The 18,491-nt window shown below is 43.4% G+C and overlaps 1 protein-coding gene across 1 annotated transcript; it reads left to right on the top strand.

The window, feature by feature from the left end:
* The first annotated feature begins 819 nt into the window (after positions 1 to 819).
* Positions 820 to 12,180, top strand: TMEM52 (transmembrane protein 52). The gene is made up of 5 exons (XM_063943051.1): positions 820 to 1,018; positions 1,700 to 1,743; positions 1,847 to 1,891; positions 8,049 to 8,218; positions 10,594 to 12,180. Exons 1-5 carry the CDS (start codon positions 956 to 958, stop codon positions 10,899 to 10,901), a joined length of 630 nt encoding a protein of 209 aa, XP_063799121.1. The 5' UTR covers positions 820 to 955; the 3' UTR covers positions 10,902 to 12,180.
* The last annotated feature ends 6,311 nt before the right edge of the window (positions 12,181 to 18,491 follow it).

Here is an 18,491-nt window from a genome sequence, read left to right as displayed (position 1 = left end):
CATAACCAGCCTGCTTCAATTGTGCACCAGTTACTTGCTTACCTGCTACCTGTATTGCTAACGCTGGTTACTTGAGACTGTTATTTAGAAGCCATAACCAGCCTGCTTCAATTGTGCGCCAGTTTCCTGTTTACCTGCCACTTGTAAATTTTGTTAGGATAATAAAATGGAGTTGGATACTATATTATGTTTGTGTTGTCATTGTGTCTGAGAGGTAAAGCAGGTCTGCCGCTCTGATCACCCGAACCTGACTCACACTAGCACCACACAATTTAGTTCAAGTTTTCGGCACCGTAAATGTCATGTGTTTGTTTGTGGGTGGACATTACACATACATTACCAGGAAAGTCCAGGAACAGAGCATTTTCTCCCTCATGGAGAGGGTCAGGTAGGCAAGTATGAGTATACTGTAGCAGGGGAAGGCAGGTCCAGTGACGGCCGGGGGCAGTAATATAATATAATCAGTGTAGTATATAATACTGTAGCAGGGGAAGGCAGGTCCAGTGACGGGGGCAGTAATATAATATAATCAGTGTAGTATATAATACTGTAGCAGGGGAAGGCAGGTCCAGTGACTGGGGCAGTAAGGTAATATAATCAGTGCAGTATACTGTAGCAGGGGAAAGCAGGCTCAGTGACGGGGCAGTAATATAATATAATCAGTGCAGTATATACTGTAATACTGTAACAAGGGAAGGTAGGCCCAGTGACTGGGGCAGTAATGTAATATAATCAGTGCAGTATACTGTAGCAGGGGAAGGCAGGTCCAGTGACGGCCGGGGGCAGGGCTCAGTACATGGGCGTGGAGGGAGCTATAAACCCCGTGATGTCAGGCTGGCTGCTGCAGTACTTGTGTCTGTGGATATCGCCTTTGTTTGTGTGTGGATCTGGGACTAGTGTGTGCTGCAGTCACCATCAGGGAAACCGCGTTCCCTGAGAGGGATAAAGAAGAACCATGAGGGTCTGTGGATTAAACACGCGTGGGGCTCTCGTGCTCCTGTGCTGCTTACAGCTCATGGTAAGCTCTCTTTTTGGCTCCTTTGTTCTCCTCTGCGGGTTTCTTTCTCACGCCACGTGAAGTTTGCCACGTCCACGCCTGTCTCTTCCTGCCACGCTGAGCGGCTGAGTGATTGTCAGCTCCTGCGCCCAGGAGGTTCTGCAGCAGCCGCCTACTCCTCTGGTGTGTGTAGTTATATGGTTATTATAGCCATGTTGCTGCAGGGACGTTACCAGGCCGGCTCCCTGCCATGGTCTGCGCACCCTCCTATTCCTATTTCAGCATTCTAGAAATAGTAATCCATACATTAGCCAATTCCGAATATACCTGGTCGCCGTGTTTAGATGGATCGCATTTACTTATGTGGCCTCCTTCCACTTTACCAACGACTATTTTAAATAAAATAGTATTTGGGCTTCCAATGTATTTGTTTTTCTTGTGTATGTAATCTGCAATCCAGTATCTACAGTGGGTTGTTAGTTTCTTGGGTGTCTAGAAGAGCAATCCTATTGGTGGGCCTTTTAATACATTTATTTACATAGCGTTGGCATATTCTGTTGCGCTTTACAATACTACATAATAGTATAATTTGCAGTGTATTATTGGTATTAGTTATACTTAATTTTTCTAGGATTAGGAGAACCGTGATCAGTTTGCTATTCTCTCTACATAATATACATTTTTGTTTTTCCTATTTAATAGATTTCATTCTGTCTGGCTGATGATTCTGAATGTGACATGCCAGGGTATGTACGTTTTATCATTCCTAGATTGCTTAAACTACTCTATAAATGGAATGTATATGTAGTTTCTTTTTATGCTTAACCTATATTTTTATTTATTTTCTAGACGTTGTCCCCAAAGCACTAACTGGGTCAACCTGTGGTATGTCTGGTGAGTATTTTCATTTGCTGCATACTTAAAATTTAGTTTACAGTAGTGCCTTGGTGGCTTATACCATCTGCAATCTACCCTGCTGTGCTGACACTTTATTTATCTGTTTATTTATTTTATTTTTTTGCCTTTCCCATTTTGATAAAAGCAACATTCTTTGCTGGGTGGCTGCTAAGTAGTCTATTCATGGTATTTGCACACTTCTGCCATCTGTTTGCTGAAAGCAGCTTCCCCACTGCACAGCTATGAAATTGAGGTGTGTGTGTGTGTGTGTGTGTGTGTGTGTGTGTGTGTGTGTGTGTGTGTTTTGACCTGAGCAGTGTTAAAAGCTCTTACAGAAATAGACCCGACCATGTGTCCTGAAATCTGTGGCCAGCTATCATGTGAAAAATGACTCTTGCATTTAATCACGTGGTGGAACCCATGCCAGCATGTCTGCAGGACCCATACTTGGTGTTTTGCTTTGCTCTTGTACAGTGACTCTGATTTATGTCTTGTTGGCAGTAATTTTTGTGACTATGGATATATCCTTCTCGTACCTCAAGGTGTAGTTGAAATGTATAAACATTCTACTTTTTAATAAATATGCTGAAAGTGGTACAGATCTTGTGCTATTTTTATTAATAAGTTGGTGACTCTGGTGAAAGGGTGTTGTTGAAGTCTTGCGTGGCTGATTACCATAGAACTGGTTAACCGTGTAGCATACAGTTTGAAACTTGTCCACTATTATTTAGCTATGTAACAGACTCCAACACTCCCCTCCCCTTCCCCTGTGTGTAGGCCTTACATAGTAAGCTCTTTTTGAAATTGTTAGAATACAAAAACAAAACCTGATGCCCTGGTTTATGTTTCATGTCACAAAATAGCCCTTCTATAGACAAGAAGCACTGGTATGATGCCTTACACTGTAACAGTCATTTATGTAGCATGCACATATTACTCAGTGCTTGTAACATAATAATAATGATAATTCAATCTTTACATAAACTGTAAAAATGAGGGGAGGGGGTGCCCAGACTTGCTGATCTGTGTGCATACTTTATGGCAAGCTGTAGGACTCTTATTAACCCAGTGCAATCTCAAGGTCTCTAAGAATTAGGGTGAAGTTGAATCCTTCACTCCTTCGTTCTGTGAGACACTCCTATTATTCTAAGAATGTTCTTACTGCATATAATACAGAGACTTTTTGATTGAATCCTTTCCCCTGGGCTTCTCCCTGGGCATCCTGTTAAAGTGCTCAATTCTAATCAACACAGGGGAAAATGACGTGTGGAATGTGGGGTTCAGATTAGGAAGTTGGAAGGGTTAAACTGAAGTTGAAGTTCCTGTACAGGCATTACTGAGGATGTGATGTGTAGAAGTAAAACTCTAAGGCTGAGTCAAATCCTTTTGTTCTGGGTTCTCCAGAAATGTGCAATAGGAAATCCGTGATCAGATGACTGAAAAAGGGGATTACAAAGAGATTAACTGACGGGGAAATGGCCTACTGAAAAATATTGCTGTATTGACTGATGGAACTGGAAGATCTGCAGGCGAAATATCATTATTTAATGACTTGAACTGTTTAAAGTTGCTTGATATATTAAGACATAAGATGTGTCTTTATTTTTCTTACTGAATATAAGGACTTTTTAAACGTTCAAGGCAGAAGTTGCTTTTAAAGGACTTTTTAGTAAAATGTTTGCAAATGTTAACTATCCCTAAAGGCTTACATCCAGACTTACGCATGCTTACCCTGTACTTGTGATACTCCTAAAACATTGCAAACAGATTGAGTCTCACTTGACAGTGGATCTGTTTGATTTTTAAACTGTGCCAAACCTCTAAAGGAACGCTGGTTAGATTTGTGTCTTAAGGGGGGTACTCACGGAGCGATCACTGCTTAAAATCTAAGCAAACTGACTAGATTGCTTAGATTTTAAGCTTGATCGCTCCGTGTGTACCCCCCACAGCGATAGCGATGAACATCCCCGCGCATCGCTATCGCTGGTGCTAGACTAGCGTGCCATGCAGGCCAATCTAGCAGGTCGCTCATTTCACCCGCTAGGTGAAATGAGCGGCCCCCCCCGCATGCTCAGCACACATCGCGCTGTGCTGAGCGGCGGGAGAGGTGTGCTGAGCGGTTCGCTCAGCACACATCTCCTCGTCATCGGGCCGTGAGTACTGGCCTTTAGAGGTGTGGGGTGGTTTGGTTTTTTTTTTTTTTTTTTTTTTTTTTTGAACCCTATAAAATTAGGCGGAAACTGCGGTTTCTGCTTAGTTTTATGAATAGATGCTATGGGGTATATGCAATTGCGGTCGAATTCCCGAAAATGTCGAAAAACGGGACATTTTCGCCCAAAAAAAAATTCGACAATGCAATACAGTACGTTTCGTAAAAAAAACGGCCATTCCAAATTCGACTTTTTGAAATTCGACATTTCTGCAATGGTACAAATGCGGCATTTAGACAAAAGTATATTCAATTGAAGATTGTAAATTCGACAACAGTGCTTTTAGACAGTAAATTCGTCATTTTCAATCCGCCACACTTTGCTGGCGGAATCTAATAAAAAAAAAATGTAAAAACGTGTTTTTTTTTTTTTTTTTTTTTGTTTTTTTTTATATTATTGGTAATAGCATATCTATTTATATTAGAAGGGATTAGGTACTTGGTTTGTCTATTTAGGAGGCACAAGTATTATTTATATATATATATTTTTTTTTAAAGTGTGTGTGTGTGTGTGTGTATCTATCTCTATCTCGTATGTGCAAATGACTGGCACTCCCATTCCTGGGATCAACTGCCGCGGTGCTCTGCTCCAGGAAGAATGTAGATGGACAAGATGAGAGGCACTCCAGCGGTCTTGTGTAAAAGAATAGGCAGACACCACGGATGGCAAATGCAACGTTTCGGATTTTACTCCTTTTTTCAAGCAACAAACATAGCATGACCGCGGGTAACCCCACCGCTGACCGCAAAGTTCCCACCATTGAAACTAATGGAGGGAGCTGTGCGATGCGCTGTCTGCCAGCTCAGACGCGCAAATCCAATCAGGAGAGTGCCACGAAGTGGCGCTTCCTGATTGGCAGAAGGGACCTTCTGTGACAGGAGTCACGGGGGGTCTCTGCATTCGGGGAAAGGGGTCCCATGTGTAAACATGGGACCCCTTTCAGTCCGTCTGGTTCGGGTAAATGCGTTTTTTTGTTTTGCCAGGTACGTGGATTACAATAAAAGAACCGGACACTGGATCAGGTGAGTATAATTTTATTTTCAGGTACCCCGGACGTCGACATTGGAGACGTGGTCAGAGTCGGCGTGTCAACATAGGTAAGTATGTGTGTCGGCATGTATGTAATAAAGTTATACTTTCACGGTGTCTGTGTCCTGTTTTTATTTGGGTATTTTTTTGCAGTAGAACTACAGGTACCAGTGGGCCCGTCCCCCCCCCCCCCCCCCCCCGCATGCTGGTACTTGTGGTTCTCCAAGTACCGGCATGCGGGGGAGGCTTGCTGGGACTTGTAGTTCTTCTGCAAAAAAACAATATTCTTACATTTTCAACAAGGCTATCGGCCCCCCATCCGCAGCCCTTGGATGGGGGGGACAGCCTCGGGCTTCACCCCTGGCCCTTGGGTGGCTGGGGGGGGGACCCCTTGATTGAAGGGGTCCCCACTCCTCCAGGGTACCCCGGACAGGGGTGACTAGTTGGGTATTTAATGCCACGGCCGCAGGGCGCTGTATAAAAGTGACCCCCGGCTGTGGCATTATCAGTCCAGCTAGTGGTGCCCGGTGCTGGTACAAAAAATATGGGGGACCCCTACTTTTTGTCCCCCGTATTTTTTGGACCAGGCGCAGAGCCCGATGCTGGTTGTTTAAATACGGGGGATCCCCTGTCATTCTCCTCCCCCCCCCCCCCCCCCCCCCCCCCGTATTTTGCAACCAGGACCGGCTCAAAGAGCCCGAGGCTGGTTATGCTTAGGAGGGGGGACCCCACGCAAAAAAATTTCGGGTTTTTTTTAAACCTTTTTAAAAAATCGAATCAAAATCCGTCAAATCGCCTGTTTTTCGACAGCGGGACTGTCTAATTCATTTTTATTGAATGTCGAATTCCGGCACCCACCTGCCGGAATTCGACGGTCGAATTGTGTCGAATTTAAAAACGGGAAAAAAAGTGCTGCAATTCGCCCGGAATTGCATATACCCCTATGTATTAATAGCCTATATCATTGGGGACTTCTGTATGCACCAAGGAAGGGAATTTGGTTGTTCTGTCGGTACCCATCTGTGCAATTCATTTGCTCAGAGGCTGCAAGCTGAAATGTGTACTCCTGCAGCTATTCGTTCCTGAACAGAGCGACTATAGAGTTGCTCCATTGAGTGCCATCTAGTGGCATCCACGGGGAACAAGAAATGTATTCTCTTCTGAGTCGCAAAGCTTTTCAGAGTCTAGACCATCTGCAGATACTGTAAAACAGGGCTAAACGGCTTTTAAACTATGGAGGCTTTTACACTGGAGAGAGATCTTCATATCACACTTCTGCAGCCTGTGTCTGCCTCGGATTACGGAAACTGTGTATGCGCTGTGTCAGATTCCCCAGACAGTATTTCACAAATTTATTTATTAACAGTTTCTTATATAGCGCAGCATATTCCGTTGCGCTTTACAATTAGAACAACAGTAATAGAACAAAACTGGGTAAAAACAGACAGAGGTGGGAAGGCCCTGCTCGCAAGCTTACAATCTATAGGGAAATAGGCATAGATACACAAGGATTGATGCTAACTATTGCATAATGGTCCACCAGATTGCTAGGTTCTTAATGTGTTGTATGATACCCCACAAAGTTATCCAAGTGTCAGGAGGGTGTGAGACTACAGAAAGACAAGATATGTGATGTTATGAATACTCTACAGAGGATGTAATTAGATACCCCCAAAATGCTGGGGAAGTAACTTGCTGGAATAGATGTCACTACCGCTGTCCCTGTGTGTTACACTTGGCACAAAGCAGGGATATTTTCATTAAATATTATTATTATTATTATTATTATTATTATTATTATTATGATTATGATGTTTCTTATATAGCGCAGCAAATTCCATTGTGCTTTACAACTGGATATTAACCTCGAAACAGATTGTTAATTGTTACATTGCCGCAATTATTAATACATAGGCCCCTTAGTATTATATCTACTTCTGTAGTCCGTTTCTAAAACCGTGTTTTCCAACTCCAAACATCTGGGAACCTTAACTGTGCATGTTTTGCAGATCACGGGAGTATCCTAGATCCTGTGGATCTATTCAAATGTAGCAGCCAGTAATGAATACACCTCTGCACCAACTAGGAGATCTGCAAAGCTGACTTCATCTCGACGATTAATATTCCAGTCGACATGCAGACTAACATGACACCCATACGGGGGTATTCAGTTGTTTAAGAACTCAGTTGGGTGTCTGTTTTTTTCCTATCTAATAGACAGGGGGGGGGGGGGGAAACGCACTTAACCGACTTCTCAAACAACTGAATATCCCCCATAGAGGGGGAATAGAACCTGCGGTGAGCGCAGCTAGCCACCGAGCCCACATACACCCCCCTTCCTGCCAGCATTCTGCTCCCTAGGATCCTGGCGTCTGTATGGTGACCGGTGGGATCCCAAGCGCCGGTCACCCATACCCAACCTGTTTACACAAGTTATTAAATCAAACCGATTTAACGGACTTGTCTGCACTACAGTTTTTGTCCATTTTCTGGCATTTGGGAGCAAATTGCTGATTGTACTTTACTCTCACATTACCAGATTTTCATGCTAACTGGTTGGAATGTTCATCTTTAGATGTGTGGCCAGTTACAGGGGTCCCTGAGAACTGGAGTTGGGGAAACACTGACTTCACCAGTACTGTGTTTTTCTGTGATCTTAGTGCTATTTTAGTTTTTTTTTTTTTTGTGTCTTATTACACAATCGGGTATTTTTCATGATGGCACTCTAATCTGAGTTTTTTTGGCTCAGCCAAATAGTACGTCAGTGCCAAGAATGAATTAAGGCTGGTTCACTGGCTTTATTTTCTGCTTTTGTAACTACTATAGCATGCCTGTTACAATGCCTTGCTAAAAGCACTGCCAGTGATGCATTTTCTGTCTGAGTTTATATAGATTTTATCGCTCTTTCTCTCCAGGCTGATCTTGATCACCATATTCCTGCTCTTGCTCTGTGGCACCACAGCCAGCTGCATAAAGTTTTGTTGCAAAAAGAAGAAGCCGCCCGTGCAGACTCTGCCAAACCAACCCTATGAAGTGACTGTGATCGCTATAGACAATGACAGCACCATTCACAGCACAGTTACCTGTGAGTAATTGAATCAAGACAATAGAAATGCTAAAAATAGGCTGTTAACAGTTTGGTGTTTAAAATGTACCCGTCTCCTACAAACTGCATACCTTCACGAGAATGCAGTCTCTCCGTAAGCTAGGGCAGGTAACATCGTTGAGACATGTATGTGCCTTATGGGTCTGATGTTCCTTCTGATTTGACAGGGTTCAGTCCCCCCAAAAAATGGTTGCGTCCATTGTTGGTGATGGATATAATGTTTGATAAATTGGGCCATGAGTCGTCCATGTTGCATCCAGACTGTCTGTGTGTGAGGTCACTGTTTTTAACTAGTATTGGTTTCACTCCTCCTCTGTGATAGTTCCACAATAATGCCAATGGCGTTCAGTGTCAAACAGAGGTAGAGATGCAACATACTGTGGTAATAAGGCCACAACTATTATAAGGTTTGGGAATAATAACTAAAGCGTTGCGTCACTTTAACATTCTTGCCTGTTTAAAAGCTCAAATATTGCTTCTGGTGGTTGCAGCCTTGTAGTAGCTCTGTGCATTCAAGTGGCAAGTGTTTTAGAACACCATTGTGGCATTAATTATTAATTTGGACAACAGATATTTGCAGAGTACACCGTTGGCGCTCCCACCCTTTGAACAAAAGTCACGTCGAAATCTTGATAAATAGTCCCAAAGTAAGTCCTATGTTTCACTTGTAGGATTCTTCTTTCTAAATGTTCTTCTCCAGAAATTAATTCAAGATTTTTCTTGTATGGAGATATTCGTCATAGAGAGAAGAAATACCACATATAGGCCCTCATTCCGAGTTGTTCGCTCGCAAGGCGATTTTAGCAGTATTGCACACGCTAAGCCGCCGCCTACTGGGAGTGAATCTTAGCTTCTTAAAATTGCGAACGAAAGATTCGCAATATTGCGATTACACATCTCGTAGCAGTTTCAGAGTAGCTTCAGACTTACTCGGCATCTGCGATCAGTTCAGTGCTTATCGTTCCTGGTTTGACGTCACAAACACACCCAGCGTTCTCCCAGACACTCCTCCGTTTCTCCAGCCACTCCCGCGTTTTTTCCTGGAAACGGTAGCGTTTTTTCCCACACGCCCATAAAACGGCCTGTTTCCGCCCAGTAACACCCATTTCCTGTCAATCACACTACGATCGCCTGAGCGAAGAAAAAGCCGTGAGTAAAAATCCGAACTTCATAGCAAATTTACTTGGCGCAGTCGCAGTGCGGACATTGCGCATGCGCACTAAGCGGAAAAACGCTGCGATGCGAAGAAATTTTCAGAGCGAACGACTCGGAATGACCTCCATAGTGTAGTAATTTGAATAAAAAGTGGGTTTATTAAAGTGCATTAAATTCTCGTATCCAATAAAAGTGGCAAATTCACATTATAATAAAATTGGAACCGTACCGTGTCGAGCTCCCAGCATGGAGCAATGAAAAGAGTAAAATTGGAAGGTTCCGAAATTCCTCCCTCCTCCCTTCACGCAAAACACCGGCCGCAGGACCTGGTAGGGTTCTCCTGTTATTCAAAATGCAGGTAGATGGATCATTCAGTGCTGCCAACGCGTTTCGAGTTGTATAACTCTTCCTCAGGGCAGAATGCCTCTTTTCATTGCTCCATGCTGGGAGCTCGACACGGTACGGTTCCAATTTTATTATAATGTGAATTTGCCACTTTTATTGGATACGAGAATTTAATGCACTTTAATAAACCCACTTTTTATTCAAATTACTACACTATATGTGGTATTTCTTCTCTCTGACGAATATCTCCATACAAGAAAAATCTTGAATGAATTTCTGGAGAAGAACATTTAGAAAGAAGAATCCTACAAGTGAAACATAGGACTTACTTTGGGACTATTTATCAAGATTTCGACGGACTGTTGTTCAAAGGGTGGGAGCGCCAACGGTGTACTCAGCAAATATCTGTTGTCCATTAGCCATTTAGGTGATTGGGAGTCACCAGAATACACCCAGGCTGCTTCGGTCTCCACCAAGCGCTATTCTCTGTTCCATTCACATTTGTTTTCATTAATTATTAATTTGCCTGGCTGACCGAATTTAACCACTAATTGGGGTGATATTAGTTAGACACATGGTACTGCAGTGTGTAATCATGGGGGGGGGGGGGGGGGGGCATCCATTTTCTTTGCCATATAAACTACACACTATTAGCAGCTAATTGAATGCACATTAATCTGCTTGGTACTACGCTGCCTTTTAGAATTACTTTTGCAATGGAGCTTTACTTGCTCTTTAAATGAATATAGTGTGTAAATGGGTCTTTCCTTTTGAAAGCCTTCTACAAGTTTTGATGTATTGCAGTAAATATTAACTTTTCTTTTTCTTTTTTTTTTTTTGTGTGATATTTTCAGCATATAGCTCCGTACAGTATCCTCATATGTTTGCCTTTGGTGACGTTGACAGAAGCACAATGTCTCCCCCAGCTTACAGCCTTTATGCTCTAGAGCTCCCGCCGGCATATGAAGAAGCCATAAAGATGTCCAAACCCAATACTGAAGTTGGTGCCTCTGTGTCTGGCCCAAAACTAGAGGATATCACAGAACATGAAGGCCCTGAAGAGGAGGTTGATCAGCAGCTTAGTCAGCAAGCCTCATCGAATGATGCTGAATCGCCACCTCAGTATGAAGAAACTGACGTTACCCAGAGCCCCGTCCACTAATGACTAACTTTAGACCAGTTGCTTGCTCGTCCCTGGCTTGCCATGGAATATTGAAGGCTCATGTTCTGCTACAGTTGCCAGAGGAATGAGATCCCACCTTATCTGTGGTTCTGTGACCTACATATAAGGCTTGAACTTTCTCAGTGACGTGGCTTTCTGGTCTCTTTTCAAGCCAGTATCATGTGCACAGAATATTAATACCCCGTGTTTGTTCAGTACAGACCTGCTGTCTCCTGTCTGCAAGTGGAAGCTTGGATAATGGCTGTTTATTACATAAACAGTGTGGTTTCTAATCCTGAAACTGGGCTAGTATGAATACCTTAGACTCATTTCTTGCTGGCTGTGCAGGAATACAGTAATTCACAGCTTCTTGCTTACATAGGTTTCTCCAGTAAGTTGGGTTAAAAGCAATGCCTTATCTGCTTAACATACACCAATTTCTTGTGCAGAAACCCCTACCTTTCATCACGAACAGAGTACAGATTCAGAACGATTTTGCTTGTTTTACACAGACTGAACGTTGTTTAACCATCAGCTTGCAAATCCCCCAGCTGTTCTAAACCAGTCACCATGGCCACTGTAAAGCGTATTTAATAGAAGCAATTATTCTTGTAGAACAGGACTGTTCCAGGCCTCGCCCATATGTAATGTTTGGCGTTTTTTAGGGTGTGTAACTGGCTGTTTTAAAGTCCCAATATTCTCTGTAGCTATATAGCTTTGATCGATCTGTCCCTTTTTTTTTTTTCATTTTTATTTATAGTGTAATACTTTTAGATGTTAACAAGATCCTTTATAATAATAATAATAGTCTTGCCAGTTCTGGCATTTCAGCAAGGACCATATGTTTTGCTGGCAAATATGATCTTCTGTACAAGTAAATCCTGTTCATAATGACTGCACGATCTCTGTAGCATGACCTTATTACCTTTCTATCAGTATGTGCCAACTCCTGTACATTCCACTTTACCATAGATTGAGGTCCATATCAATCTCTGTCATCCTTCTCGCAGAAGGACTTATTTTCTAGCAAATTGCTGGAGCGAGGAAACGCGTTGCTACGTAACGGAATTTACTTATGTAAATACATCCAAATCATTCTGTTATCAAGAACTGTCACTGTAAATTTTATATATATTTTTTTTTTTTCTGTGTATAGTAATTTAGATTTAAAGTATAACTCGCAAAATGTATGTATAACTATGTCAAAAATGTTATTTTATTTACTTTTAAACCAAACTGTTCATGAAGTCAGAAACAAATAAAATTCCTAACTGCTCAACGGGTGTTTCTTCCTGTAAATGAATAGTTTAATGTGTCTTGTTCAGAGCTAGTTCCTGCTCGGGTACAATATAAAGTACCGTATTTGCCGGCGTATAAGACGACTGGGCGTATAAGACTACCCCCAACATTTCCACTCAAAATATAGAGTTTGTTATATACTCGCCATATAAGACTACCCCCTTCCGCACACCAAATAAAACGTAAAAGAACATCAGATTTGTGACATACTGTATATTATGACCTGATAAGAGATTTGGATAGGGAGTATTTATCAAGGTATGCATAAGAAGGGGGGAGGGGGCGAGGAGAAAGTTGTAAAATGTATAAAAGTATACCCCTGTGTGCATTTATTGTTACCGGTTTCACATGAGTGCCATTAGTATTAGTATCAGTGCCATTACAGTACCTGTCATTGTCACCATTGTACGGCCACAACGCGACTGCAGCGCCTCCGGCCAGTCCCTGCATCTCCCTGTTGATGGCACTAGTGACCCGCCGCGGCCACACTGGATACCGCGCGATACTGGATGGTATGTAGAATGAGGTGGGCGGGCATCGGGAGGCCACTATGGGCATCGGGCGAGTATCGGAAGGCCACTATGGCAGCTATGTCTATCCCAACTGAAGTGCACCCGGAGTATAAGACGACCCCCCCACTTGGAGGCATGTTTTTCAGGGCAAAAAAGTAGTCTTATACGCCAGCAAATACTGTATATACAATATATTAGGAGCACTCCGGAGATAATGAAGAGTTGCATATACGTCTGTCTTGTGGATTGATCCCTGTATTTTTTTTTTTTCCATACTGCGAATGCTCCGTATTCAAGGACCATTCTGAATTCTCTTGTGGGTGTAATGGGGCATACATACGTTTTTTTTTTTTTTTTTTTTTTTTCTGGGTGATTAGACAGAACTGTGGGCTATGATGAATTGAGTGTAGGCAGAATTCTGCCTGGTTTCTTGCATCAAGGATAGGACTAGTACACGTGCTGCTAGGGATGACTGCTTTGAAACAAAGTGGATGATGCAGTCTGATGCATATAGTGAATATTGGGCCTAATTCAGATCTGATCTGCTAGCTAGCGTTTTTCGCTGCGCAGCAATCTGGGCACTACTGTGCATGTGTGTGCACCGCAATGCGCAGGCGCATCGCACAGGTACAAGCCGGATCGTTGCTGTGTGATGGGTTTTACGAAGAATCCATTCACACAGCCTATCGCAAGGAGATTGACAGGAAGAAGGCATTTGTGGGTGGCAACTGACCGTTTTCTGGGAGTGTTTGGAAAAACGCAGGCGTGTCCAGGCGTTTGCAGGGCGGGTGTCTGACATCAGTTCCGGCCTCAAACAGGCTGAAGTGATCGCAGCGGCTGAGTAAGGTCAGACCTACTCAGAAACTGCACAAACTGTTTCTGTCCAGGGCGGCTGCACATGCGATCGCATACTTGCTCAGCTAAAATACACTCCCCTATAGGCGGCGACTATCTGATCGCAGCGCTGCAAAAAATAGCGGCCGATCAGATCTGAATTGGGCCCATTGTTCAGTAATGTGCAAGCAGTCTGTATGTAATTGCAGCTGACTTGCCTAAACCTCTTTTGGGCAACATTAGCTTGCCATACATTTGCCACTATTGGAGTATTGTATAGAAATTGATATTTCTCAATAGAATGGCCTAAAAATAATAATTTAGATCACCGGTTACCAGCTAATCCACATGTGTGACCACTAGAAACAGCCGCCCTGAATGTGTATGTATAGTGTCTCTCCTCCCCACAGCTGTAGTCTTTTTGTCATCTGATGGTAGGGTGGGTTATGTGTAAATCTAGGTACACACCTGAACAATGTGCTGACTCTGCAATGTGTCTTTTATGATTTATCGATATATATCACAGTACACACTACACGGTCTGGTTTACGATGACTCGTTATATCTTTTACATGCTTAATGTAACAACACGACCTTCTGTGGCATTGTCGCATCTGATGTGCAGCACGTGTGATGGGGCGATGCGACCACACAAATCATCAAACAATGATTTCTGTAGATTTGGTAGTACACAGAATACAATGGTCATTGTGACCCGTCACAGATTGTAAGATTGGCCAATATATTGTAGTTTGCACCTAGCTTTTAGATGCTATTGCCTGTTTAGTTATGATTAAAGGAGTAACATTTAGGCAAACCTACAAATTGTCTCTTCTGGTGTACACTTTTTTTTTTTTTTTTTTCTCACCCTAAGGGGCAGTGCTGTGTGGCTGGGATTTTTATTTGTTTTTTTAAATATTAAGACCATTCTGTACAGAACCTCCATTTAAAATAAATAAAGCCGAGTTGAAATGTATTTGATTACACACAGTTGTAGACTTTTAGGGGGTAATTCTGAGTTGATCGCAGCAGGAACTTTGTTAGCAGTTGGGCAAAACCATGTGCACTGCAGGGGAGGCCGATATAACATGTGCAGAGAGAGTAATGGGCCCTACAGACTCGGTGATGTGCTGCCGAGCTGCCAGACCGCCGATGTGGCTGACGGGCGACCCGGTGACGGGGGGGAGTGAAGTTACTTCACTCCCCCCGTCACCCGGCTCCATAGAACTGCAGGCAAATATGGACGGATCGTCCATATTGGCCTGCATGCACAGCCGACTGGGCACCAGCGATGAACGAGCATGGGGCCGCGCATCGTTCATCGCTGGTGCCTCCACACTGCACGATATGAACGTTATCTCGTTCATTAATGAACAAGATCGTTCATATCGTGCAGTGATGTCCATTAAATTGGGTGGGTTATTTTGTTTCTGTGCAGGGTAAATACTGGCTGCTTTATTTTTACACTGCAATTTAGATTGCAGATTGAACACACCACACCCAAATCTAACTCTCTCTGCACATGTTACATCTGCCTCCCCTGCAGTGCACATGGTTTTGCCCAACTGCTAACAAAGTTCCTGCTGCAATCAACTCTGAATTACCCCCTTACTACACTAATCTGGTAACGTGGCCTGTCATGCATTAGGAAATTGTGCTGTCACTGAGGTACTGTGTACCTCATATGTTGGTGATGGCACTCAATTGGTACACTAAATATTGGTTTGACCCACAGTCTGTGCATACGTCTGGTACTATTTAAGGTGCCAGTGTACGATTCAATTTAATAAGACAATTGAGTAGTTTTAGTCTTATTTGGTAAAAAAAAAAAAAAAGTCCCTGTATAAACCTAAGTAAGCAGCAATTCCTAATACAGTCTGTTTGGAATGTATTGCCTTGCCAATTTTGGATTCATGAAAAAAATGTACACCATGACTGTGTGCAGGAACACATTGTTTCCCATTTGTATTCAACCTGCGTGCATGGTCAAACTGGACAGATCTTGACGTGTCAGTATGAACACTGTTTGAACCAAAGCAGATAAGCAGTTGTTAAAGTGAAGAAAAGCTCTGCACACGTGACATTTCTGCTTGCGTTGTGATTGGACGAAACCAACGGACTGCAGATTTAACCATATTTTCTACTTTTCAGCCTCAGTGTTCCATCATGTTCCCGACCCACATCTCCATTTTACAGGGCTGCTGGATGAATCCCCCCCCCCCCCCCTTTAGTGCATCATATAAGATTATAAAAAGTTACCTTTATTTCATTTGATTAAAATACAGTAGAGCACATTAAATCAACCATATGAACCCTTCCCTCTTAAATATTCTGCATTTACCCCTATATGCCATGGGCCCGATACTGAGTCATGTGCGTCTACAGCCACTGTAGTCTGCTTGTTATCTTACGGCCATCTGAGTATCTGCCTGTCTGTTATATCCATCTGTCCAGATTCATGCATATGATTGGGCTTCCTACTGTCAACAGCTGTAATTGGTGTTGGCACTTGCACCCATGCCATGCTATGTGCAAAAGCTCTCCCTGAAACAGGCATCCCACCTGTGCACACATGCCATGACACTCTAAAGTTACACCCATAAGATGAATCGGCTGTGCATGATAGCTGTCCAGAAACGCTCATGTCTCCCATCTGCCTGTGTATATGTGGTAAGATGCATTTCTTTTTATGTGCATATGCAGTTTGCACATATCCTATATACATGTTCTTGGTTGCCTGCAGTACAATATCTGGAACCTATTTGTTCTGTTTAGCAGTTGGTGATTTCAGATGTGTTTTTGACCATCCTGGTTTAATTTTCACATATAGGGCCTCATTTATCAACGAATGATAAAACTCGTTGCGTATGATAAGTGGTGCTCCAGCAAATCAGCTCCTAATTGTCATGTTTGAAAAATGACAGTTGGGAGCTGATTTTCTGGAGCATCCTTCATCATACGCAACAATTGTTATCATTCACAACAAATTATTACTACCATGTTCATTATTTATTGTTATTTAAATAGAGCATTCTTATTCTGCAGCACTTTACAGAGAATATTTCATGGCTGCCCCAATAGAGCTTACAATCTATATTCCCTATAACAAGGACACATGGGTTAAATTTTTGTCAGAAGCTGAAATAACCTACCAGCATGTTACAAAATACAACCTACCAGAATGTTTTTGCAGTGTGGGAAAAAAACAAACATGTGGAAAATACAAACTCCATTCAGACAGGGCCTTGTCCAGGAATAGGGAAACATGACCTCAGGTCTGTGAGGTAGTAATGCCAACCATAATTGGTGTATATTATTTTGGAAATGTGCATTAATACAGTTGTAGATCTCCATACTTCTTAGCCACCTGCTCTTTAAAGTCTGTTTTCTCTAATGTCCTAGTGGATACTGGGGTCTGTACTTTAGTACCATGGGTTATAGATCGGGTCCACTGGAGCCTGGCACTTTAAAACCTTTAGTGTGTGTATGTGTGTGCTGGCTCCTCCCCTCTATGCCCCTCCTACCAAACTCCATTTAGAAAAATGTGCCCAAAGAGCTGGGTGCATTTCTCTGGAGCTCCAGAGAGTTTCCTTTAATTTTGTTTTAGTTTATTGTTTTTCGGGTAGTTCTTGTGGCAACCTCCTTGGTTGGTTGGCTACCTGCTTCGTGGGACTTAGAGGGGAGACCGAACAAACCTCCTGATGGTTAATGGTTCGTAATCCCAGCTGACAGCACACTGAGCTCCTGAGGTACTGATCACACATCGTTAGTATGTGTGCTCACGCCAGCAGCAAGCCGCCACCCTCTAACAGATGCTGAAGATTGCAGGTGCGGTGAGTGTTAACACCGGGGTCCCAGTTAGCGGGTCCCCGGTGCAGTTTGGCGGCAGGTTGCGCAGTGGTCATGGGCCATGAGCTGCGGTGCCCGCCGTTGACATAACTGGCTTAGGGCTCATTCCCCACAGTGCTTACTGCCCCTAAGGGCTTGTCTGTACTGATATATTTGTGAATCTCCCTCATGGCCGGTATAAGATTGTGAGGGGCCGTGCGCCATTGCAAGGGACGGGGCTTCCTGGAGCAGGACCAGAGGCAGGAAGGTGCCATTTCCTGCTGCTGCGGATCATCAAGGCTGCATGCAAGCTGCTCCTCCAGGGACCCACGCTGTTAGACTGTGCACTGGTACCAGGGGGTCATAGCAAGGGGGGTAGCAATACAGCGGTAGCGCCGCTGCATGTTTTATCAGGTTCATTCATATTATTTCACACACTGTGCTGCTGCGTGGGGGTGCTCGTCTCCACTCCTTTGTGTCACTCCAGGGGTTCTCTGGGGTCTGTGTTGGGGTGTTGTACAGTGAGCTGCGCTGTTTTACAGTATTTAAGGATGTCTGTGGACATGGTTATGTGTACTGCTTGTAACTCTACCCCTTCATCAGCGGGGTCTCTCATCTGTGAACAGTGCTCCTTGTCTCCTCTGGGACACAGTTCACAGGCACCTGACTGGTTAGATAATTTTAAAAGCATGATTCAGAATGTAAATTCAGAGTTAGCTGCAGCTAAAAAGGAGAGACAGGTCTTGAAACAGTCTATTGATTGTATGGCTAAAGCAGCAGATACCAAAAAGGGTTCTTAGCCCCATTTGTTGATTTCACATAAACGCTCACTGCCATCTTGAACCTGAAATCTCTAAACCTGTATCTACGGGTGTTTAAATTCAAGATGGAATCCCTGCTGGCAGTGGTGTTCGGTCTGGAGGAGGGGGAGTTCCTGGTATCTCTATATGTTAAGGATACTTACCTACATATTCCCATATGGCCCCCTCATCAGGTTTACCTCAGGTTCACCATGTTGGACGACCATTTACAGTTTCAGGCCTTGCCCTTTGGCCTGTCCCCCGCTCAGAGGGTCTTCACCAAGGTCATGGTGGGGATGATGCTGCAGCTGTGTATG

Source organism: Pseudophryne corroboree, chromosome 10 (assembly GCF_028390025.1).
Source record: "Pseudophryne corroboree isolate aPseCor3 chromosome 10, aPseCor3.hap2, whole genome shotgun sequence".
In the NCBI taxonomy this organism is placed as follows: domain Eukaryota; kingdom Metazoa; phylum Chordata; class Amphibia; order Anura; family Myobatrachidae; genus Pseudophryne; species Pseudophryne corroboree.
The sequence above is the reverse complement of the archived record's forward strand: the minus strand, read 5'-3'. Positions and strand labels throughout refer to the sequence as shown.